General features: G+C 45.1%; 6 protein-coding genes across 6 annotated transcripts, besides 9 other annotated features; 4 read left to right on the top strand and 2 right to left on the bottom strand.

The window, feature by feature from the left end:
* Positions 1-502: 502 nt before the first annotated feature.
* Positions 503-1,873, bottom strand: PVX_094985 (methionine aminopeptidase, putative; the record flags this gene model as incomplete). The annotated part of the gene is made up of 1 exon (XM_001614415.1): positions 503-1,873. One exon carries the CDS (start codon positions 1,871-1,873, stop codon positions 503-505), a length of 1,371 nt encoding a protein of 456 aa, XP_001614465.1.
* Positions 918-947: a microsatellite.
* Positions 1,002-1,021: a microsatellite.
* Positions 1,315-1,343: a microsatellite.
* Positions 1,874-2,773: 900 nt separating the features above from the next.
* On the top strand, positions 2,774-6,184 carry PVX_094980 (cysteine -tRNA ligase, putative). Its single transcript, XM_001614414.1, has 3 exons — positions 2,774-3,272; positions 3,927-4,081; positions 4,233-6,184. Exons 1-3 carry the CDS (start codon positions 3,035-3,037, stop codon positions 5,898-5,900), a joined length of 2,061 nt encoding a protein of 686 aa, XP_001614464.1. The 5' UTR covers positions 2,774-3,034; the 3' UTR covers positions 5,901-6,184.
* Positions 6,185-6,437: 253 nt separating this feature from the next.
* PVX_094975 (hypothetical protein, conserved) lies at positions 6,438-8,213 on the top strand (the record flags this gene model as incomplete). Its single annotated transcript, XM_001614413.1, has 1 exon — positions 6,438-8,213. Exon 1 carries the CDS (start codon positions 6,960-6,962, stop codon positions 8,211-8,213), a length of 1,254 nt encoding a protein of 417 aa, XP_001614463.1. The 5' UTR covers positions 6,438-6,959.
* A 1,031-nt stretch (positions 8,214-9,244) lies between these two features.
* Positions 9,245-10,249, bottom strand: PVX_094970 (FAD synthetase, putative; the record flags this gene model as incomplete). The annotated part of the gene is made up of 1 exon (XM_001614412.1): positions 9,245-10,249. One exon carries the CDS (start codon positions 10,247-10,249, stop codon positions 9,245-9,247), a length of 1,005 nt encoding a protein of 334 aa, XP_001614462.1.
* Positions 10,250-12,113: 1,864 nt separating this feature from the next.
* Positions 12,114-12,133: a microsatellite.
* Positions 12,134-13,904: 1,771 nt separating this feature from the next.
* PVX_094965 (hypothetical protein, conserved) lies at positions 13,905-21,341 on the top strand (the record flags this gene model as incomplete). The annotated part of the gene is made up of 1 exon (XM_001614411.1): positions 13,905-21,341. The coding sequence occupies one exon, from the start codon at positions 13,905-13,907 to the stop codon at positions 21,162-21,164; it is 7,260 nt and encodes a 2,419-aa protein (XP_001614461.1). The 3' UTR covers positions 21,165-21,341.
* Positions 17,630-17,708: a microsatellite.
* Positions 19,357-19,378: a microsatellite.
* Positions 19,550-19,577: a microsatellite.
* A 575-nt stretch (positions 21,342-21,916) lies between the features above and the next one.
* Positions 21,917-21,944: a microsatellite.
* Positions 21,945-22,158: 214 nt separating this feature from the next.
* Positions 22,159-22,181: a microsatellite.
* Positions 22,182-22,496: 315 nt separating this feature from the next.
* On the top strand, positions 22,497-23,123 carry PVX_094960 (hypothetical protein; the record flags this gene model as incomplete). Its single annotated transcript, XM_001614410.1, has 2 exons — positions 22,497-22,549; positions 22,901-23,123. The coding sequence occupies 2 exons, from the start codon at positions 22,497-22,499 to the stop codon at positions 23,121-23,123; spliced, it is 276 nt and encodes a 91-aa protein (XP_001614460.1).
* Between the last annotated feature and the right edge of the window lie 311 nt (positions 23,124-23,434).

The raw sequence follows: 23,434 nt of genomic DNA, 5'->3' as shown, positions 1-23,434 counted from the left end.
AATTGTCTCTTTTTTCCCATGCGGTGTTTCCCAAAGAAGGGTGCAATGGGTAGGGAGGATACAAATCACCAGCGCCAAAGGGTATCATCACGACGGGTCGCAGCAAACACAAAGCAAATTCGCTCAGACGAAACAGGGCACTTGTTTAACGGAGACGGGTGATACATAAAAAGGCTTCAGCGTGAGGGAGAAAAACACACTTCGGATTACCCACCGGGGAACGGACAACGCACAACAATTGCAGTTGCACCCCTCCTGGTCAGCGTACTCCTCGATGTGGTTGCCGCTTCGGGGAAGCAAAACGGGTTGCACTTGGGTGAAAAGTTTTGACAAAATGGGAAGGCATAAAAAAAAAAAAAAAAAAAAAAAAAATATACCTATGAACGGGCACAAACGTGGGGATACACCCAAAGAGTCACGGGGCGGGAAAAAAAAGCGAAAAAAGGGGAAAAAAGCGAAACGGGCCAAACAGGGCGAACAAATGGGGAAGCGCCGCGCCACCTCACAGCGCGTACAAATCGTCCCTCGTGTCGAAGCCCAGACTCGGCGAGTCCGCGAGCCGCTTGGTCAAAATCTCGACGCCCTTGTCGGTAATTAACAAAGTGTGCTCAAACTGGGCCGACAATTTCCCATCGGACGTGGCGCTGGTCCACTTGTCAGGCCACAAGACATCAGAGTAGTGTCCCTGATTGATCATCGGCTCAATGGTGAACACATGGCCAGCCTTCATAATCCCAACGGCTTTATTTTTTTTAAAATGAGGAATAGTTGGATTTGAATGAAACAGTTTCCCAACCCCATGACCTGAGTAAGTACGTACCACAGAAAAGCCTTTCTTAGAAACATAAGAATCTATGATGTTGCCAATATTTTTATATAGCATCCCCGGTTTGCATTTTTTAATAGATTCCATTAGGGAGAAGTAGCATGTCTGCACGAGTTCCTTGGCTTCCTTTGGCACTTGGTCCACATCACCAACAAAGAAAGTTTCATTCAAATCTGCATGCACTCCTTTTAAAAAGACACTTATGTCAATGTTGATGATGTCCCCATTTTGCAAAGGTCTCATGTCAGGGATCCCATGGCATACGATTTCGTTTACAGAGGTGCAACACGATTTGGGAAATTCATAATAATTTAAAGTGGAGGGATACGCATTATGCTCTACAATAAATTTGTGAACCTTTTTGTCTATCTCATCAGTGGTTACTCCTGGTGCTACTAACGAATGCGCGTAATCCAAAGTCCTTCTCCCCAAAATGCATGCCTCCCTTATGTTTTGAATTTCCTCTTGGCTATTCACATATATATCACTTTTCCTTTTATACCTTAACTCTGATTCGGGGATGGATGTGATTGCATAATCTGGCCTTTTTATATGTGCCGGCACGGCATTGATTGGCGTTATGGGCCACGGTCTCAAATTCCCCGTAAATACAAAATTGACGAAATTTTTCAAGTGACTGTCATAAATCCAGTACTTTCTGTTTGTTGGGTCAAAATGTTCAGGTGATAATTGCTTTTTTACGATTTCCATGAACTTTTTTTTTTTTTCCTCCTCGATATTGTCCGTTTTGACATGATTGCCTTTTCCCCCTTCCTCATTCTCCGCCTCCTCCTTTTTCCACTTTTCATGCACCTTTTCCACATGTCCTTTCCACGAATTTTTGAAACATTCCTGTGTGCAAAAATAGCTGTAAATTTTTTTTTTCAGGCAGATTGGGCAGCTCAACTTTTTGGCTAGTGCTTTCCCACACCCGTTGCACGTGTCTTCCTTCTCTGCATTTTGTGCGATGCTGACCGGGGAGTGGCTGTCCCCTCGGTTTTCATCCTCTCTCTCCTCCACCTCGCACTCGCGTTTCTCGTGTACCATGTTGCTCACGGGCGTTTACAGAGCCACGCGATTTACCCCTTTGGAAGTGCTCCAAGGTACACCTTTTACGGGAGCCAAATAAGTTACACCGTTTGGGCGCTCCAAATATGTTACACCGTTTGAAGTGCGCCAAGTAAGTTACACCCTTTGGGCTCCCCCCGCACGCGAGTGGATATGTGCCGCGCCGGTTTACGCTCCACGCTCATTCGCCCTTGCGCACATGCGTCTATGTGGCATATATATGTGCCTCCCCAGGGTATGTATTATGTACGCAGTCTTTTCCCCCTTCGTGCACGGCTCTTTTTTTTTTTTTTTTAATTCGATCTGCAACGGGGGAGCTATTTTGCATCACCCCTTGGGTCAATTTTTCCTTCTTTCTTTTTTCTTATTTTTTTTTTTTTTTTTTCCCCAAGTCAGGTATCCACATTCGCGGGCAGCTGAGCGTTGGCTTGCGCGTCGCTTTCTTTGTCCCTTCCAATCGAGATTCCCCTTATTCTTTTTCTTTTTCTTTCAAATCGGAGCGAGGCGAGTCACGTCGAACTGAACAGAAGCATGTTTGTACGTGGGGGAAAAAAAAAAAACGACCTGCAGCAGGGGGGGGCCAGTCCGTTCACAAAATTGGGAACAACCTCATAAACTTGGGAATAAAGCGGAAAAGCCTCTACTGCGCAGTTGTATATGCAACATGACTGGGAGGGAGTCCTTTGATTATCGGCTGATTTGATATGCATTTCCCATGTGCTTACTCTGCCGTATTGCCAGCGGCATACAGCTGTGGGGAGGATGCACGTATGAAAATATATTGACGATGTACTTATGGGCAACCTGGTCGACCCTTCACTTGACTGCACTACGATGGCAAGTTGATTTTTTTTTTTTTTCCCTCGTTATTTTTTTTCTGTTTGGGGCTATATTAACACTGCCATAAGGATAACACTAGCGATTGTGAGGACGATCGCCGATCGCCGATCGCCGATCAATGATCACTACTCGCTGATCGCTGATCACCACCGTGACTGCGCCTTCCTCCCATTGTTGGTTCTTCGCGCTTGGCGCCAACTCCGCGCGATGAGCTGCAAAACGGAGATTGTTGCTTGGCCCTGCACGCCCCTCACCGCGGAGATGCATATATACCAGACTATATATGTGTAAAAAATTTAAATGAAACTTTTCATTTTGATATGCTCAGCCCTTTTCGCCATTTCGCACAATAAGAACTTCTCTGCATCGCTAAAGCTTCCCAGGAGCAGTCGCAGCAGTGGGCGCGGCACGAGTCCCCTGTCAGTAATAAGCCGTTCTGAAAGGCTCATTTTCACAAAGAGGAAGACCCCGTGGAGCCCCCGGGGGATGTATTTTATCCGCAACTCATTTCATCGCAAGGGGTACCATTTTTTTCACAGTAAGGAAGGAAAAAAAAAAAAAAAAAAAAAAACACCAAAAGGGCATTCGCGAGTTATGTAACTGCACAGATGAAAGCATACCGATAGTGTACACACAACGATTGGTATGTTCATAGGAGCGCCGCAAGCAATTCGAATGTGCAGCCTTCATTGGGTATACCTCACGTGGAGGTGAATGCACAAGTGTGAGCCATACCCACTGTTAGATCTTCTCTCTATTTGCTTATCGTTTTTTTTTCTTTCCCATTGCGCGTAATTTTATTTTCTTCGCCCCTTGGAATACTCGCTTATGCTAGCAAAAAAAAGTGAAACGAATTTTTTCACCCCCAATTTTGCACACCAATCACGCTGACCACTTTGCAGCAAACGGTTGGTTATGCATTTTTACGCTTATGCATAAATCATTTCGAATTTGCTCCCAAACAACTGTGACCTTTTCGTGTGACTCCGCAGTCGATTACACCCATTTGGTCATTCCCCCCAAGTGAGGAATTACCTCCCGCCGTGTCGCTTCTGCATGTGTCTGTGCGTGTTGTGTGGGTGCCGCGCGCTTTGCAATTTTAAGGGGGAGGAAAACTACCACGATCACGAGTGGCACCACTGTAATTTTATTGTTTTATTTGTTTTATTTTTTTTTTTCTCCACGCGAGCAGACGGACACGTGGCCAAGGCAAAAGCACTTCAGTGCAGCATGGAGACGAGTAGCAGCCTGCCCAAATGGGACATGCCGCCCAAGGAGGGCAAGAAAATAACGGGTTTGCTGGTGAACAACTCCCTGACGCGGAGCAAGGTGGAGTTCGTTCCGCAGGTAAGCCGCGAGCGGTTGAGGGGAAGTGGGAAAGATCGAGGGGAACGCAGAGCAGCTTTCGCCACAACTGGGTTCACCACAGCTGCTTCATCGCAACTGCTTTCGTCGCAACCGCTCCTGTTTTCATTGCTCCTGTTCAACCCCACCGCAGGAGAAGAACCAAATAAAGTGGTACGCATGCGGACCGACGGTGTACGACGCGGCGCACCTGGGCCACGCGAGGACCTACGTGAGCTTCGACATCATCCGGAGGATCCTCGTGAATTACTTCAAGTACGACGTATTCATGGTGATAAACATAACGGATATCGACGACAAAATTATTAAAAGAAGCGAAGAGGAGAAGGTAAGCTTCACAGAGCTAGCCAGAAAATGGGAATGCGAATTCTGGGAAGACATGAAAAAGCTGAATGTCCTCCTCCCGACAGCCATCACCAGGGTCAGCGAATACGTAGATCAAATTATTCATTATATAGAAAAAATTATTGACAATAAATATGCCTATGTGAGTGAAGAAGGTAGTGTATACTTTGACATTGACGAGTTTAAAAAAAGTCCGAAGCATTTTTACGCCCGCATGGAGCCACTCTCTGTGAAGGACGAAACGAAAATTTTGGAAGGGGAAGGAGATTTAGGAGTCATATCAAAGAAGAAAAAAAATGCGTACGATTTCGCCCTGTGGAAATCCTCCAAACCGAATGAACCTTATTGGGACTCTCCTTGGGGAAAAGGCAGACCCGGATGGCATATAGAATGTTCAACAATGGCTAGTAACATTTTAGGAAGCGTCCTTGACATTCATAGTGGGGGAGTGGACCTTCGATTCCCACACCATGATAACGAATTAGCTCAAAGTGAAGCTTTTTTTGATGCAAGTCAGTGGGTGAATTATTTTCTCCATTCGGGTCATCTACACATAGAAGGCTTGAAAATGTCAAAATCGTTAAAAAATTTTATAACAATAAAACATATGCTAAGTGAGTATACCCCCAACCAGATTCGTATTTTATTTTTACTAAACAAGTGGGATAGCTTCATGAATTATAGCCCCAATGGAGAAAGCATGGTTCAGTGCGTAGAGATTGACAAGTTCGTTTTTAACTTCTTCGCCCTACTCGAGATGAAGATAAAAAACTTCCACCTGACTAACTCCAATTTGTTCTGGACCCAAGTGGACGACAATCTTAACAAGCTATTCCGTTCGACAAAGAGCAAAGTGCATCAGGCTCTGTTGGATAACTTTAACACGCCTGAAGTTATTCTAGCACTGCAAAAGCTAATCACCGAAATTAATATATATTTACAAAATGAGAAGATTCAAATTGGGTTACTCTTGGAGCTGAAGCATTATATCTCCTTCATTTTGGATACCTTCGGGTTGGTGTATGGCCAAGCGCAAGGTGAGAAGAATGACAAGTTTGATGAACTCCTCCACACGCTTGGCACGTATAGAAGCAACATTCGGACCACACTGCAGAGCAATGCTAAACTGATTAGGAAAATTACCAAAGAGACAAAAGATGCCACCAAAAAGGGAGAACAAGAATGTGAAAGCAGTGCTGCTGCCCAACAGAGGGATCTACTCTACGCCGAGTTTGTTAACAGTGTGAAGGCTAACAATGAGACGTTATTGAAGGAATGCGATTTGCTACGAGATGAGCGGCTGCTAAACCTGGGCATACTCATCGATGACCGACCCAACAACGAGTTCGTCGTGAAGCTCCTCGATGAGAACCAGCTGCAGCAGGAGAAGCGGAAGCGCGAGCAGGAGCTCAGCAAGAGGAAGGGCAAAAGTGACCAGAACGACAAGCGGGAGTGATCAGTGGGAAGCGGTGAACGTGCCCAGCATGGCGAGTGCTCCACGTTGGCCATCAGGGGCGGTTGGAGTGGTGAGGAAGCCCTTTGGGGAGAATGTTTTTTTGCACATTAAAAATGATGAAAAGTGTTTTGTCGGTATCGTCATATTTGCCCGTTTAGTTATCTTTGCCCGTTTCGTCATATTTGCCGTTTCGTCATCTTTGCCCTTTTTGTCAGTTACTGCCATTTTTTGCCATTTTTTGCTAATTTTTTGCCAATTTTTCCAATTTTTCCCATTTTTTTCGACTTACCGCCCGCAAACACACCCATCGTGCGCGACGGAAAAACGACGGCCTTCGGGAGAAGCCCCCCGCGCGTTTCACGTTTGTCCTTTCGAAGCAGTAAAAAAGGAAATGCTAAAATGGAGAAGGCTGCATCCATTTTTTTTTAAAAGAAGAGCAGTCAGCCACCGCGCTCATTTGTGTAAAGCGAAAAAAGGCAAAGGGGTGAACAAGGGGGAAAAAATATATCGTTTCGCGGAAAAAATGAACAAACGATTGGCGAAAAAATGAACAAGCGACCCGCAAAACAAATGAATAAACAATCCGCAAAACAAATGAACAAACGATTAACGGAAAAAACGAATGAACGATCCGCGCAGTATCCTCTTCATTTTTTGGCACCTCGCGAAAGTTCCCCATCCCACTTTGGCGCCCTCATGCAATATAATGCAACAGTTTGCGGTCCCATATATATATATATGTAGTTTTTTTTTTTTTTTTACCATGTTGCGAAGCAATTTATTTTTCCCAACAACCACGCAGAAATAAGCGTGATGGGTATATTTTTTCCCCGTTGATGATCTCTCGGATGATGGAAAAAAATGGGAATTCCCCTCCCCCCAATTTGCAGTTGTTTTAGGGAGGCGGGGGTGAAGAAGCAACTGCAACAGGGCGATTTAGGAGATATACTTATTTAGGTATCCCCAATCTGCATAGCTTCCCCCCTCGAGTAGCCCCTTCGTGGCGCATTTACCTTCACTTACTCCCCCCACCACTACTCCACCCGCTTCACCTGAACCATGGCCGAACGGAAAGTGCTGAACAAGTACATCCCCCCGGACTTCGATCCGGACAAATTAACGGAAAGCAAAAAATTGATGAGAAAAATCGAAAAGAAAAAAAACAAGAGCAATAAGTATAACAAGAAGAAGAAGCATTTTTTAAACATCAGAATGATGTACCCCTTCACACTGAAATGCAACAAATGCAAAAGCTTCACATACGTTGGAACGAAATTCAACTCCAGGGTTGAGAAATTAAGAGACGAAAGTTACCTGAACATCCCCATTTGGCAATTTTATGGAAAATGCTTTGAGTGTAAAAATGAAATTATTTTCAAAACGGATCCCAAAAATGGAGACTACATTTTAATAGCTGGAGGAATAAGAACATACGATGCACACAAGGAGCAGGAAATTGCCGATGATTATTATCGAGAAAATAATCTCATCAAAGAAGAAGATAAACTGAAGAACAAGGAAAAGGAGTCCTACAATGCTCTGCTGGAATTAAAAACAAATGAACAGTTGGAGGAATTGAAAAATATGAACAGAAGACACATTGACAAATTTGACAGCATCAATAAGGCGCTGCATAAATTGTACGAAAACAGCGAAATGAAAAATAATACAAATAATTTTTTCATGAACAATTTAGACTCGGAAGATGAAAAGGCGTTTTTCACTTTGCTTCGCAAAAGTAGGGGGGCTGCGGATCAGCCTGGGGGCGCGCCAAGAGGGTCGGCCGCGGGCGAGGACGACGTCATCGTAGAGGAGGTGTTAGAAGAGGAAGACGCGGGGGGGGCGAGCGAAGAGGAGGCAGGCCCACACAGCAGTGACGCTGACAACGATGACGCACAAAGCGGCCAACCGCACAACAACGAAGCGCATAACAGCAACTGCGACAAAAGCGCCAGAGATGAAACACTTCCAAACAGCCCCTTACGTAAAACAAGAGAATTACGGGGGGGAGCCAAAAAAAGGCAAATTCATGGTGACGAAGCGGCAAAAGTAGGCACAGACGGAACGATTAAGGTGCGGAGAACAAACCAAGCAAATACTGATGGCATGCAAGAAACGGAAGGGCCCATGCCCAAACCAAGAAGCAGCATTTTTAAAAGCCGCCTATCAGCTGTAGGCACCGAACAAAGTGCGAAAAGGAACAATTTCGAAAAGAGTTACAACTTTGTCATTAAAAAGAAGGAGGACCTTTCGAGCATTCTTAATGAGTACAATTCGGATAGCGATGGCAACTCCGGTGGCGCAAGTAGCTAAAATGGAAGCGTTTTCCCTCCGTAAGTGCGATGTGTGAAGTGCGCATATCGAAACATACCATATTTGTGTAACTATTCTTTTTTTCTTTTTTTTTTGTCACCAAATTTGAAAGCAAATTTGCTCCACGGATCTACTACGTTGGTACATTTTTCGCCAAATGTGGTAGTTTTTGCAGTAGACAGAAGTGTCTAACTATGCACATTTGTGTGCATGCGTGTGACGTGCACACGCACGTATATGTCCCATTCTCCGCTAACTGTGCGAGTATATTATTTTTTTAAGTGAAACATGTGCTGGCAAATTTGCGCGCACAAGATTGGGCACGTTTTATTACTGACGTTGCGTTTCTACAAAGATGTTAATCTTTACCCGTAATTGAAATTTTGCTTTAAATCTTTCCCCCCAATGGGAAAAAATTTTCACAAGGCAGTGAAGCGTATGTTAGTTTTTAAAAGACAAAAAAAAGAAGAAACAGTCGCGTAATAAGCAGTCGCGAAAGCAGGTTCCTATCAAAATTAAATCTACACAAATGAGCAGTGTTCAAATATGGTACGCATAAATCAAAAAGCAAGGCAATGAAAAAAAAAAAATGCCTAAAATGTGTGTTTATATGTGAAACAATTTATTGGGGTAGCACAATTTTTTTCATATGCTGTACAGGATGCGCGCACTGAGATACTTTTCGGTTTCTGTTCTTAATTTAGCAAAAGAATAAAAGGGGGAGTAAGGAAAGCTAGCTGTTTTTTAATTCGCTCAACTAGCCATTTTTAATTCGGTCAAATAGCCATTTTTTAATTCTCCCAACTAGCCATTTTTTAATTCGGTTAAATAGCCATTTTTAATTCTCCCAACTAGTTTTTTTTTTTTTTTTTTTTTTCAAAGTTTCCACCTCAAAATGGGCCACATTTTAAAAAATTTATGAACTGTTCAGAATTTTTTCCGAAATGTTGCAAATGTGTGCGTTTGCGGTTACCCATATAATATATTTTTTTACCCTTAATAGTAAAAGTGCACCCCCGCCAATTAACCTGTTAGGAGCTTCCCCCTTGGCTCTCTTCAGGTGACACTCTATTGTGTCTTTCGTAGTCCCAGTTTTTCAAGAAATAGGCAGGTAAATAGCAATCGTTGCATTTTAAGAATTCGTTCTTTACCGTATCATTGACTGAACCGATGGAGGAGTAGCCATGATTATATAAAATGCAATAATCAAATTTAAAATATAAAATAAAGGTCCAAATGGCTCCATAGGTCCAGTAAAAAACTGGGTTTAAATACAAGTATGGTGGGAGTCCCCTTGAACTGATATTCAGAATTTGTAACTTTTCACTATGTGTGTCGTTAAACCTTGTGCCATTAATGAATGCTATAGTTGGGAAGAAAGCACAAGAATCGACGAAATTTTCTTTCATTTGATCCATCCTGCTAATTCGATGTTGCCTTTGAAAAGTTTCTATAAATTTTGTAATGCTACTTTTCCATGTCCCCTTAATAACAGTAATGTCAAAATCGTGCATATAGACACATTCGTTTAAAAATTGGTACACTTCTGGAAATTCGTTTACTTCGTCTTGAAAGTAAATTAACTTTGGTTTTTTTCTTTCCCCCTTCACATCATGTATGTATTTAGCGTATGCACACCTGAAGAGGTGTAAAATTACGACGGCATCTTTCCCTCCATTAAAGGACAGAAAAACATTATCCTTGCAAAGGCGAAACAAATCGTAAATGTGATATATTGCCGCCATTATATCATCTGACAACTCCATTATTTTTTCCCTTAATATCGCTTCGTCTTTATAATAATTAACAACATCGTAATTGTACATACTACGTTTGATAACGTCCCTGTTTTTTGCATCCTTTCCCGTTTTATTTTCATTCTGATGCGGCTGATCACAGTCGTTCGACGTTCTACCACTGCATTGCTTTAATTGGTTTGTCTCTTTAACATGTTCGTTGTGTAATTTTTCGATTTTTTCAAACAACTTGAGGGCGTTCGAGTAATCATTCCACTCATCCTCGTCTGCGGATGCCATGCTTTCAAGCGTTTCACATGAATCGGGGTCTTATCGTTATTTTAAAGGATTAAAAAAAAAAAAAAAAAGTTATAGTAAGCGAGTTGAACATTGCGCAAGTATCCACGTGTTTTCTTTCGTATAGAACGCGTTTGATAATTCACAAAAAAAAAAAAAATTTACTCAGAGAGGGATATGCTACGGTGAAAGAAAGTAACTGACAGGACAAAAATCTCTAACGGAGAAACCACATTCAAAAGTGTCAGCGTATCTGCGAATCTGCGAAGCGGGGCTCCGTTCGGGGCCTACGCAAAGGAGGCAAAAAAAAAGCGCAAAAAAAAGTGTACACAAAAAGCGCAAAAAAAAGTGTACACAAAAAGCGCAAAAAAAAGTGTACACAAAAAGCGCAAAAAAAAGTGTACACAAAAAGCGCAAGAAAAGGTGTACCCAAAAAAAAAAGCAATAAAAACTCTCACCTTTCTCCAACCATTTCGGGCATGATGCTAAATGGTTCGCCCTTCAGATGGGACAAAAAGTAAAGCAAAAGTGGCATAAGAAGCGAAGAAATGAGTATCGCGAAAAGATACACGGAGAAAAATATATTAAAACAAGTTTGCAGAGGCTATGCCCAAACTGTGGCGAAGCTATGCGAGAACTTCGCAACTGTTATAATTCCCCCATCTTCCCTTTTTTTCTTCCATTAAAGCATTAACACGCACGAGGTGTTACCAACACGCGATTGTGAATAACCTTGTGAATAGCCTTGTGAACAACCTTAACTATAGAAACCGCGCAAGAGTCGAAATTTTGCGTAAGGGTGGACAAAATGGCAAATTGAACGGCGCGCCATAATTCATGTTGACCTTTTTTACTAGTTTGTTCGCCACGCAGTTTCGCACCATGCTATGCGTCGCTTCATCGGAATAATTTTTTTTTTGTGGAACCCCTAGGGGAGGGGGGATGAACTGAATTAATTCCATTCCCCTTTTTTCGACATAATCATTTTACCAATCGAGAGAAGGCGGTGACAACGTCGGAGTGTTGTGTGTGAGGAGGAAGAAGAAGGGGAAAACCAGGAGGGGAAATGTTGCTTGGTTTGTAAAACCCACATGTTAAGATACATATATGAACATGTGTATGGCCATTTCGCCCCACGTGGAACCTTAGCATGACTCAAACCATTCGAATTGTAATTTTCCCTTTTTATTTTTAAAAAAAGGGTGAAATGTAGACCAAGTTGAGAATGGCCACTCCTGCCAGCCATTCGTGCGTTAATGCAGGATTAAAATTTTCGTTTACATTTTGTGAAAAAAAGAGGATGGTCCTTACGGCACATATTATGCGTTCCGGGCCCCCACATCACCCCAAAGGGGAACTGCTTTAAATGAAAAAAGATGCAAATAGGCCATTTGCGTGTGTGCGCTTGCGCACTGATGCAGAACTTAAATTTTTCTTTTCCCCTGAGGGAATATTTTTACCTATCCCCATGCGAAATGTGTGCGCTGTTAACTCGCTTTAAAAATTGGAATGCACACTAACCAAACCAGTGGCGTTTCACACACAGACACGTACGTAGACATCCTCACAACGCTCTATGTTAGCCACCCCATGCTGCCGCCGCACGCAGGTACGCACTTCGTTCGACATGGTGGGTACGTTTGACACGTTTAAAAAAGGGTGGGAAAGGCAACCATACTGCGATAACTGCAGGCACCACTAATATGCAGCGCAGTGGTAGGGAAGCAACAAATAATTCTGCGTAACGAAACGTTGCTTCACTTTTGAAACAGTCCTTTTGGCAGGCCCTGCATTCGCCGCGCCTGTTCCGCAGCGTAGTTACAGAAATTGCTTTTCGAGCTGCAAGGACGGGCAACACACGCTTTAAATTTTAATTCTGCATCTCTGGGGGTCCATTCGCGAGCAGCAGTACGCCCCCTCGTTAAGTATTTTCCATTCCTTTCTTTCTATTTTTTTTTTTTTTTTTTTTAAATAAATGTGCGTGCAGCTCCTAATGTGAAGTTCCCATTGTCCAACCCGTTTGAAAAAAAAAAAAAAAAAAAAGCAGAACATTCCTATGCGTTACACAACTGCAGTTTCTTACATTCTGCTTGGAAAATGCGCCATCGTTTTTTTTCCCATTCAATGTTTCTATTTGGAACACTTCTTAAAGAACACGTTGCACCTCCCCTTTTTCCAGCACGGGTGTTCACGTGCACCTGTATGGGCACATGTGAATGCAGAATTGTATCCCGTAAGACGAAGTGACGAGGGGGAAATCCCAAACAGGGGAAGTAACCATTTTATGCGCGTCCTTCCCATCATCGTATGTTTCTATTCCCCTTCACATACTACGCAAAAAAAAAAAAAAAAAAAAAAAAAAAAATACACTACAAAGATGGTGCGGACACAGCAATACACATTTTGACCGCCAGACAAAACGCTAATCCTTTGCACTTTCGTGCATTTTTGTCATTTCGTTTTTCCATTTTGTATGTGGCATTGTGCAGGGTTGACAATACGGAATATGCTGCAAAAAAGGAAAAAACGTTCGATGGCATTTTACTTTTTTTGTTTAACTGTCAAAATGTTATTTTGTAAATACATTAATTAAGTGTAACAAAAAAAATTAAGCATGTTATATGGGGCAAAAAAGTGTAAAAGAAAAAAAAAAAAAACAAATTACACAAAAATAAATCCCCTTTTTGAGGACATTGTTTTCTTTGTAGACGCACATTTTTTTCGTTTTCTTTTTCTACGTATGCTTTTTACATTGTAAATTTCACGTTCACCTTTTCTTTTTTTTTTTTCCGTCCAACACGTTTTGTGGCAGTATGCTGGACAACGTTAGCAGTTGAGTGCGGACATGCTCGTAAGACAACTGGCTGTGCAGTTTGTTCATCTTGTGAAACTTCTTCAACTTGTGAAACTTCTTCAACTTGTGAAACTTCTTCAACTTGTGAAACTTCTTCAACTTGTGTAACTTCTGCAATTTTTGTAACTTCTGCAATTTTTGTAACTTCTGCAACTTGTAAAACTTATTTTTTTTTTTCGTATTGACAACATACCTGCCGCGGAAATTTTCCCGCCGACCCCCCCCTTGCGCAGCTTTTGGGTGTACCCTTGGCGTTTATTTTTCAGTCACGCGCGCGGTTGTGCTTGGGTAACCCGTCCGCTCCGCCGCAGTTCACCCGTTTGATTTTTCACATTTCACCATTTTGACTTCCACATTTCACCTGTTTTATTTTTCACATCACCCCGGCCCCGTCAACGCGTGGCCCCAAAACTGCACACAGTTCTAGACCATGCCGGCGGCCGCGTGGTGCCCCCTTTCGACCACAAAATCGGCGCGCACGAGTAACACGAAAGGTTATTTCGAAAGCGCAGCCATAAAAAAAAATCCGAATTAAGCAGAATAAGGCGCAAGAGGCTCCGACGGGGTGACCCAGACATGTCGTTGTAGCTTCCGCCAAATTGCATCTCGTCAGTTCTCCCTCGTTTGGCCAATTTTGTTACTTTTTTGTGACTTCTTTCCCCCACTGACGCGCTTGTTCATAAATTGTTTACTCCTATATTTGTGAAAACTGTTTGGTCGGCCATCCTGCCCATCGAACATCCCGTAACGAAGAGAAAAGGACCCCAAGAGGATATCCGCACACACACACTCCATTTCGAAAGGATGTTTTTTTCTGTGGAGAGGGAGGACAACCCGGAAGGTATGACAAAATGTAAGCTGGAAGAACAGGGGGGGACTCCCCTTTCGGATGTAGCAAGTAGAGACATGAAAGGAGTGCTGAATGACCACCTGGTCAGGCAAAACAACAACGGAAATGGGAAAGAAACTATGATGAAGAAAAAAAACGAACATGCTGAAAGGACATCTAATGAGCAAACGCAGAAGAAAGAAAATGTAGAAACGCCAATGCAGTACACCATAAGTATGCTGGACGAATTCGTGTCCAAGACGAGTGAATATTCGAAGCTTTTTCTGAGCCATTTTAATGAAGAAGAATCTCCAGTCGTAGAAAAAGGCAAAAGTACAAATTTGTTAGTAAACAAAACGGATGATGGCCAAGTGGAAGGAAAACAAAGTGATCACTCTGGGGAGAAGGACAGTCATATGCTCCACAATCGAGAAAAGGAAAATATTATGACCGAGTTTCAAAGAAGCATGTTCCTTCCAGAGGATAACGAAAACGACACGAAAAATGATTGCTACATGAGCAGTTGCAAAGATGAGGAGGTATCCAATGGGTCGAATAACGTCTACTCGTGTTACTCAAGTCACGCGTTTGACCGTCTAGATAACACCACAGCGTTCAAGGGGGAGAAGAAGTTTGGGGAATCATCTGGGGATGCTGATTTCGCTGGTGGAAAGAATCAAAATGGGACGCTCCTCCATAAGGACAGCAATGAAGAGGCCGCTACGGAGGAAGAAGCCACTAAGGATGAGGAAGCCGCTAAGGTTGAGGAGACACACACAGATGAGGAAGCCAAACGGGAGAGGTACTCCACATACAGCACTGGGAAAAGTAACTCCTATGACGATATTCAGAAGTACTCTGACCAGGAAATGAGCGAAGATGCAAAGGATGAAGAATCTCCAAAAGGTGAACTCAAGAACGGGAAGAAGAACCAACTCCAGATGAGCAGCACATTTGGGAAACCAGCATTGAGTAACAAATCGCTAGAAGAACTGAACTACAGCAACAGGAAATCTCACTCCCCTTCCCTTATTGAGAAGGAAAGCCTGCTAGACATCTCCTCCATAGCGGATGAGGCGAGGAAGAGGGTGTATGTTGAGCTGGGTTATAACTTAAGCGATATAAGCAATTTGTGCGCACCCCTCAAGGGGAAGGGCCCGGAGAAGGACGCGGAGGACATTACAGGGGGGGACCTTAAGAAGACTGCTATGCAAGATGATAGCGAACCGGAGGACGCATTCCAGTCGCCCCACGTGGGCAGCAACTCCGGAAGCGGCGCCTGCAGCGAGAGCGGCGGGAGCAGCAGGAACGGCTCCGCGGAGTTGGAAAAAATATTTACCAAGTACCAATTTGAGGTCTCCCACGTGTCCAAGTACTTTGACTTTGGGAAGAACGAGCAGAAGGGGGGTGCCCCACTGGTGGGAGAAGCGGTAGATGAAGCGGTAGATGAAGCGGTGGACGAAGTGGTGGACGAAGCGGTAGACGAAGCGGTAGACGAAGCGGTAAACGACGCAGATAAGGCGCTCGAGAGGGGACGGGGACATGCCCATCCACAGAGCGAAGACGAGACGCACCCATTTAACGTGGAGGCGCTGAAAAAAACGTCCTCCATGAACTTCTCCTTCGAGGAAGAATCCGTCAACATGGATGTGTACGCTACTAACTACATAACGGAGGACGTGCTCAAGGGCATGCTAAACATAATGGAGGAAAGAATCACCTTCGACGCATTTAAGAATGCCTCCTCAGATGCGAATTACCAAATGAGTTCGTCCAACGTGGAGCTGCTGTACAACGCTATTTTGCGTCATCGTGATGGTAGTGCAAAGGGGGAACTTATGGCAGACGGTTCACATCCCTCTGATGAGGGAAACCTACAGAAGAAATGCACAAGCAGCGAAAAAAAAAAGGAAGAAAAATATATAACCCTTGCTGACATCAAATCGTACGTCATACAGAGGAACGAAAAAAACAGTAACTACTTTAACGAAATTATGAAGATGGTCGTCCATTTTAACAATATGCTGCTGCTAATGAGGAGTAACAAGGGCGTGGAGGTGGAGGACAAGCTGCTGTTCGAGCTGGTGTCCTTGAAATTCGCTTCACTGTTTAACGACGTCCTGCAGGTGCACAACAGGTCAAACAGGTTAAACAGCTTGGACAGCTTGGACTGCTTCGACAACCTCATCAAACACATAAACGAAATTATTAAACTGATTCTCTCGGAGGAGGACTCACCGAAGAGAAGCTTGAGGGATATCATAGCGGGTTACCTGACCAGTCAGAAAATTCTGGTTCACAAGAATGATATCCTCTCGCAGATGAGCGCCACGCGCCACGCGCAGGGGGGAGAAGGTGCAGACGTAGCGGGAAACACATCCAGTGAGCAGCAAACGAAGCTGAGCGGCTCTCCCACCACGGAGGCGGGGGAAAATGCTATGAGACACGCCAAAACGGGAGAGAGGGATTCCCCTATGAACGACGAAGAGGGGGATACCAAATCGGCAATCAAGTTGACAGATGCAGAGAACAACACTCGCAATTTGACAAAGGACATTATAATGGACGAAATAAAGAACACCAAGAAGGAAGGCGCAGGTAACGATGACGCGAAGAAAAACCCGACTGCCTGCGCGAAACGGGGGGGAAAAGGGTCCGGCACGCCCTTCCCCAAGGAGTTGGCTCCCTCGAATGGCAGCAGCATTGTAAGCGGTAGCAGCGCTATAAGCGGCAACAGTGCTATACGCGGCAACAGTGCTATGCGCGGTAGCGGGAACACTGGAGGAGGCAATCCCAGTGGCAACAAATCCCACGCAAACCTAACGCAGACGGATGCAAAACCCGCCGCGTGCAAAAACGCCAAACTGAAGGACTCGATCGTCAAAAAGACACGTGAAAAACAGGAAGGCACAAAAGAGCTAACCAAAAGTGAGGAAGAAAATGAAAAAAATAAAAAAATAAATAAAACGAAGAAAACGAAAAAAACGAACAAAGCAGAAACAGCGGATGAGAGAAATTCCAGCGGTCTAACCGACGGAAAGAAAAAAAACGAATTAGCAAAAAATTTGAAGCAGAAAAAAACGGCGGCAATCTCCAAAACTGTGGAAGAAAAAACACCCGGGGATGTTAAAAAGGTGGTAACCAGTAAGAAGGGCGAAAAGGGCCAAAAAGGTGCAGAGGAAATTAAGGGGAAAAGCAAAATCTTCTGGCCGAATAACTTCAGCATTAAAAGGGAAAACCCCGACCAGGGGAAAAATAAAAAGGTGGACTCCAGGGCGACCCTCAATTTTAACTATCCTAAGTATAGCAGGGATGATAGCATGCACGCCGTTGCGAGCTATATGAAGAGGTACGGCCCCACCAGCGCCGCAAACGCAGGAGCGGTAGCGGTCGCGGCAGGTGTGGCTGAAACTGCCGCCGCTTTCCAGAAGACGCACTTGGTGCAGCAAAGTAAACTGGCCCCCCAGATGAGGTGTCCGCACAAGAAGGGCCAGCCCGGAGTGCCCAGCATGAGCGGCGCCCACATGCACAGCGTCAGTGTGAACAGTGCACTTGTGAGCAGTGCCCATATGAACGGCATCCACATGAATGGCGCCCACATGAATGGCGCCCACATGAATGGAACCCACATGAACGGCGCCCACATGAGTATCGCCCATGGAAGGGCAAACATACCAAACGGAATGACCCCCTACGAGGTTAAGACGCAAGACAGGGCGTCCATAACGAATCTGCCAAACTTTAACGACGCCTATAAAATGCGAATGGGGAAGTCCCCCCTAGGAGGACTCCACCCAGTGCGCGAAATGAAATCAGAAAATTATTTGTGGAGGGAAGTACAGGGCAAAGGTTCTAACGAGAGGAAGCAGCTGGCTAGCGAAAATCACAGCTACGATTTAATTTATAATTACAGCGGAAAGTTGGCCCAAGTGAAAAACGGGACTGGTAACCTGCCAGTCCAACCTGGGAAGGCGGAGGAAACGGTGAACGGTGTGAAACTCCCTGAGGATAAAACCAAGCCAGCCAACATCCCCGTGGCAAACCTCACCAAAGGAAGCAACCAACTGTGGGGGCACCAAAAAACGCAGGTCGAAGTTTCGAAAGATGACACGCTGCTTGACAAAAATAAGGTCAATTTGCGAGAAGCAGACGAAAAGGACGCCCTGGGGAAGACCCCGGCGGAGCAGGCCAACCAACTTAAAGAAGAAAGCGAAGATAGCAAGGATGGCGAGAGGTTGGAGCGTTGCGGGGATGACCCCCTCAAAGGGAAAATCGCTGCCCCCGTTAACGCTACTAACCCCGCTAACGCCGCTAATCACGCTAATCACGCGGAGAAGCCGTCGAACTTACAAGCCAAACTTATGGGCGACAAACGCGCCAGCCACATGAACCACTTCCGAAGGCAACCCCCCTTCACGGACAAAAGGTACAGCAATGGGTACAGCAAAATGGTAAGCCCCAATGGGTACTCAGGCTTTAGGAGAAATGTTAACAGCTCTAACGACACGAGCAGATATGCAAGCGCCAAGAGTAATAACAACTCGGTGCAGATAAACCAGGGGGGTGGAAAAAAAGACAGCCGGGATGTAGCCAACTCTAACAGTTTGGAGAGCAACTTGAATAACCTAACCAATTTTAAGAAGCTAGCCAATTTGAAAAACCTAATAAACTTGGGAAACGGGTTCAACGAGGGGAAGCTTTCCCCAGGGGGGGAAGCGATTGAGAAGAAGGGGATCGAAGCGATTGAGAAGAGGGGGATCGAAGCGATTGAAAGGAGGGGGATCCAAACGGATGAGAAGAAAGGAATCCAAACAAATGGGCAGAAGGGAACCGAAACTAAATCGGCGTACAACAGATTTACCGAAATTGTGACAAATAAAATTAAAAATTTTACCCTCCGAAGCAGTAAATCGGTCAGCTGTACTACTGCTATTGAAGGCGTGCCTTTCTGCAACGCCGCCGATGAGGGGAAAAAGGACAAAAGTGGCGAACTGAAGGAGGGGGGCAACAAAGCAGAAGAGAGTACCCCCAAGGAGGTGCCCCAAAACAGACACAGCTATGAGAGCTGTTTCGCGAACGAGAATAACAACTACCTCTGCGATAATAAAAAGGGCGGAAACATCGTCAGCCACTTCATGGAGCAGCTAAATTTTTTCCAAAGCAAGTGCGCGTCGGGGAAGGGGGGCGCCGATGATGAGGAGGAGAGTCACTCAGGTGAGGCTAGCCAGGTGCAGGAAGCAGATCAGAGCAGGGAAATCGAAAAACAAAATGATGGAAGCTCAAAACAGAAGGATGGCAGCGCAAAACAGAAGGATGGCAGCTCAAAACAGAAGGAAGGCGGCGCAGAAACGGAGGGAGAAGGAAAGACCTCGGTCACAGACTCAACCAACAAGCCAGGCGAGCACAAAGACAGCGACAACCCCATTGACAAAGTTAGGAACTACTTGTGCAAAGTGAAAACGCAAGATGGGGGAAAGAAACGGGTCAATAGCATGTTTACTAGGAAGGCCCACGTGTTAGGCGCGGCCAGTGGAGGGATTGGCGGCGTACAGGGAGGAGCCCCTCTGAATAGCCGCACGAGCAACTTCGCCGCTGCTCATATGAGTAGCTACGGCGCTGGCCATATGAGTAACTACGGCGTTGCCCCTCTGAGGAACTACGGTGCTGCCCATATGAGTAACTTCGCCGCTACCCCTATGAGTGGCTTCGCCGCTGCCCATCTGAACCATCCAAGCGGAATGCCAAACTGGAAGAACTGCACAAACGGGGGCATAAGTGGCACTAAATGTTACAGCGAAATTTCGAACGACCCAGTGCAAGCAGGTAGCAACGTTGCATTTGCACCCAACAGGAATATCAAAACGGTGGAGGGAGCATATAAGCCAAATTACAATTCTCGAGGGGGTTCCGCAGCACCTACGCATCACACAACGCACTCATCGAACGGGGCATTCGCTCCAAGCGGAGCACTCACAGGAATGGCACCCCCCTCACCACTTTTACCGATGGGCACGAAGAAGACCAACTCCCACTTCTTGCACCACCAGCCCAGCGGCGAATTCCTTTTCCCATTTCAGAAGCGAAACAGCACCTTACACAACCCCATGTCCGTGGCCAAATTTCAAGAGCATGAAAAAAAAGCGGCAATTTCAGTAGAGAAGGAAAGGGACTTCCTCAACATGTGCGACGTGAATACGAAGCAACACGTTTCCTTTACGAACGAAAACAGGTGTCTTTTTAGGAGTGAGCAAATGAACCAAACGGGGTACCCCTGCAACAAAGGAAACGCCAGTAATGAGGTTAGCAAAATGGAACAGCACAGTAATGCCAAGATGACTTTTATTAACCCCTTTGTAGAAGCAGAACCTGCTCTGAAGGGAATGGGTTCTATACATCTGAGTAACAACACGTTGGTAGGCAAGCAAAATGTAGGACACCAGGACAGCAGTTACCCCTTTTTTAAGGAAAAGCTAACCTCCCTTCAGGAGAAAAGGAACAGCAATGCCCAAATGAGCAGCTTCAATTTGCATAGCTCCCAGGAGAAGCTGAACCGAAACTGCGTACTCAAGACTGCTTCTATGCATGAAAACGGTGTGTTGAAGCCTTCCAGCCATGGGTGGAGCGGCAGTGCGCACCGAATGGGGCCCAACTATATGCAGCCCAGCGGGGTGGGCTACGCGCCACACGGTGGGATGAACTGCTCTCCACACAGCGGTGCCAACTATGTGCCAAATGTCGGGTCAAACTATATGCCTCGGAGTGGGGCCACCTTCATGCCACACAGCGGAGCCACCTGCATGCCGAACAGCTCCACCCAGTACGCTCCACACAACGGATCGGCAAACCACTCCAACCCAGCCAATCTGTGGAACCCCGAAAGCTTCTCAAAAGAAGCCGCGCCCCTACACAAAAGCGACGGAAACGTCTCCGTGGTGCCCAACTTTTTAAACGCATACCAAAAGGGTACCCCCTCGAATGACATGCACTCCATGCATACCACCATCGATGAAAGTAACCTGACCATAGAACAGCTAATGAAAATCCCAGGTGTCCAGCTAGGAAAGAATTACATACAAGACGTAGACATCTGCTCAGACTGGCTGAAGTTTAACGACTATGATAAGAAGGTGATCAAGCAGTCCCTCAAGAACAGCTTGGAAAACAACAACTACAAAAGTTTCATGGACTCTATGCAATTTACCCAGGGCTTTTTCCCGGGAGTAAAGCAGGCCTAGAAAAAAAAGGGGAGCCGGGTTCAGTGTGAGGAAGTGGGTCAATACGCACACTGGCACAGTATCATGTGGAACAGCACCATGTTGGATAATTTTTCTACAAGCGTAGATCTTTCCGTACGCATTCATCGCACCTGTGTCCCACTTTTCAAAAGGGGCTATCAAGTTCATTTCTTCGGAAAAATTCTGTCCATTCATGAATTACCAAAGAAAAGAGAAGTCTGTTTGGGGGATCACTTAATGAGTCATTGCCAGTGCCTAGGTAACACCTTTGGAAAAGGAGCAGCGATGGTTTGTACCAGTCGATAATCCATTTCCACGAAGGACAAGCTGTTTTGCACTATTAAGATGTTGCTACTCTGGGTTGGACGATTTTTATAAATACGCACAGAATAGCAACTGTTTATTTTTTTGTATTACCTTTTTGGCTCATCTGTTTGGTTTGTTTTTTTTTTCCCCCATCTTTGTGCAAATAGGGGGTGGACGCCACGTAGCATATACGAGGCAAGTCCCATCGGTATGCACGCACATTAGCACGAGCGTGTAAGCTTCCTTACCGAGTGGCAAGCTTTTTTTTTTCTTGTCCTGAGGTGTATTTTTTAAGTTTTAATTTTTTCCCCGCACAGGGCAGTTTTGTGGCACCCTCTTTGTGGGTCACCTTTGTGGGTCACTTTTGTGGATCACCTTTGTGTCTTTAGTTTTTCCGTTTTAGCTTCCCCGTTTTAGTCTTTCCGCTTTGTCTTTCCACTTCTTCCTTTTCGTCGAACGATCGGCACAAACCTTGTTCCCTCGTTTTTAATAAAAAAGAAACGTTTGTTTTTTCACTGCGCCCGCGATGGGGAAGCCCCCGCCGAGGATGACTCCGCCCAAAGGAGACACTATACTCGCCGCACACGCGCTGGGAAAAATGGCACAAAACTGTACGCAGGATGCGCTTTCCTGGTGAACATCCTTCCCTTGCGCATCTGTCAGCGCCAAATTGGAGTTAACTTTTTTGTCCCAGCTGAGGGGAGAGCCACCTCAAATTGAAATGCCACATGGACAGGGCCACGCGAGGAAGAGAAAAAAAAAAAAATTACCTACACAATTGTGTAAGCAAACAGTGCAAAAAAAAAAAAAAATGATGCCCAGCAAAACCCCAGTTGTGCTCATTTTTGTAAAATAGCTTCCCACGTGAGGGCATACCAAATTCGCCCGTTGTGGAAACGTAAAAGTGAGCCATTGCGCAGAAGGTGCGAATGGCGATTTGATGCCATTTGTGTAAAGGCCTCTTCTGCAAAGTGAGCTATCCCTCTTTTGGAAAGGGTCTCACTCAAGAGAGGAACCATTTCAGGGATGGACGAAAGGATTGAGTTGCTGGTCGGCATAATCAAGCAGTGGACGCGCAAGTAATCTAACTGGGGAGGGGAGACAAATTAGACATGCTCAGAGGCATGTGTAGATTTATAACCAGATGAGTAGGTAGATACATAAGCAAATTTACATATAGGTGCCCACGCGCGCGTTCACTTACGAACACCAATGCAGGTATGCCTACAGGATACTCGTCAAGGGGAAGGACGAAGAAAAGGGGGAGCACTAGTAAGAGCGGAGTTGTCCCCCACGCAGTCTTAGCCTAAAAGAAAGTGTCAAACGGGATGGGCCACGTGGATTTGCCCCTCCTACGCTGCTTATTTATTCATCTGTTTTGTCCGCTTCATTTTCTTTCAACTCCCCCCCACGGCACAAACACACCGCAGCTATAAGGTCACCTTTTACCACCAAAATGAAAACGAATCCATCGCCAAATGCACGGTGAACGCGGCCTTCACCATAACTGAAGTAGGACCGATTGACGTGAACACCTTCGGAGGGGAGCCCCCAAATGGAGACAAATACTTCGTGACGTTCAAATTTGAAAATGAGAATTTAGTGAGGACGGTGGACATGGGTCTGAATTGCGAGGCCTGGATTGACAAGTAGGGAAAGCGGAAAAAAACGAAAAAAAAAGGGAGAAAAAGGAGAAAAAGACGAAAAAGAAAAAAAAGACAAAATGGAGAAAGACTTAACCCATCTGTGACGATAACGCAGCTGCTTCTACCTGGGAGGGTGAAAAAACAAATATGCATCTCCACATTTTGGGAACGTCGCCCTAAAGAGATATGCCCTCCAGATGGAAGGGTCCTATTAACTAAAAGGTGTTCCATTTTTGCGCTCACGTGGTTGCCATCGGCACAAACGAAAAAAAAAAAAAAAAAAAACGCCCCTTTTTTTTTCCCTCTGCCAGGCTCATC

This window comes from Plasmodium vivax, chromosome 8 (assembly GCF_000002415.2).
Source record: "Plasmodium vivax chromosome 8, whole genome shotgun sequence".
In the NCBI taxonomy this organism is placed as follows: Eukaryota; Apicomplexa; class Aconoidasida; order Haemosporida; family Plasmodiidae; genus Plasmodium; species Plasmodium vivax.
Note: the sequence above shows the minus strand (reverse complement) of the source record. Positions and strands in the feature narration are given on the sequence as shown.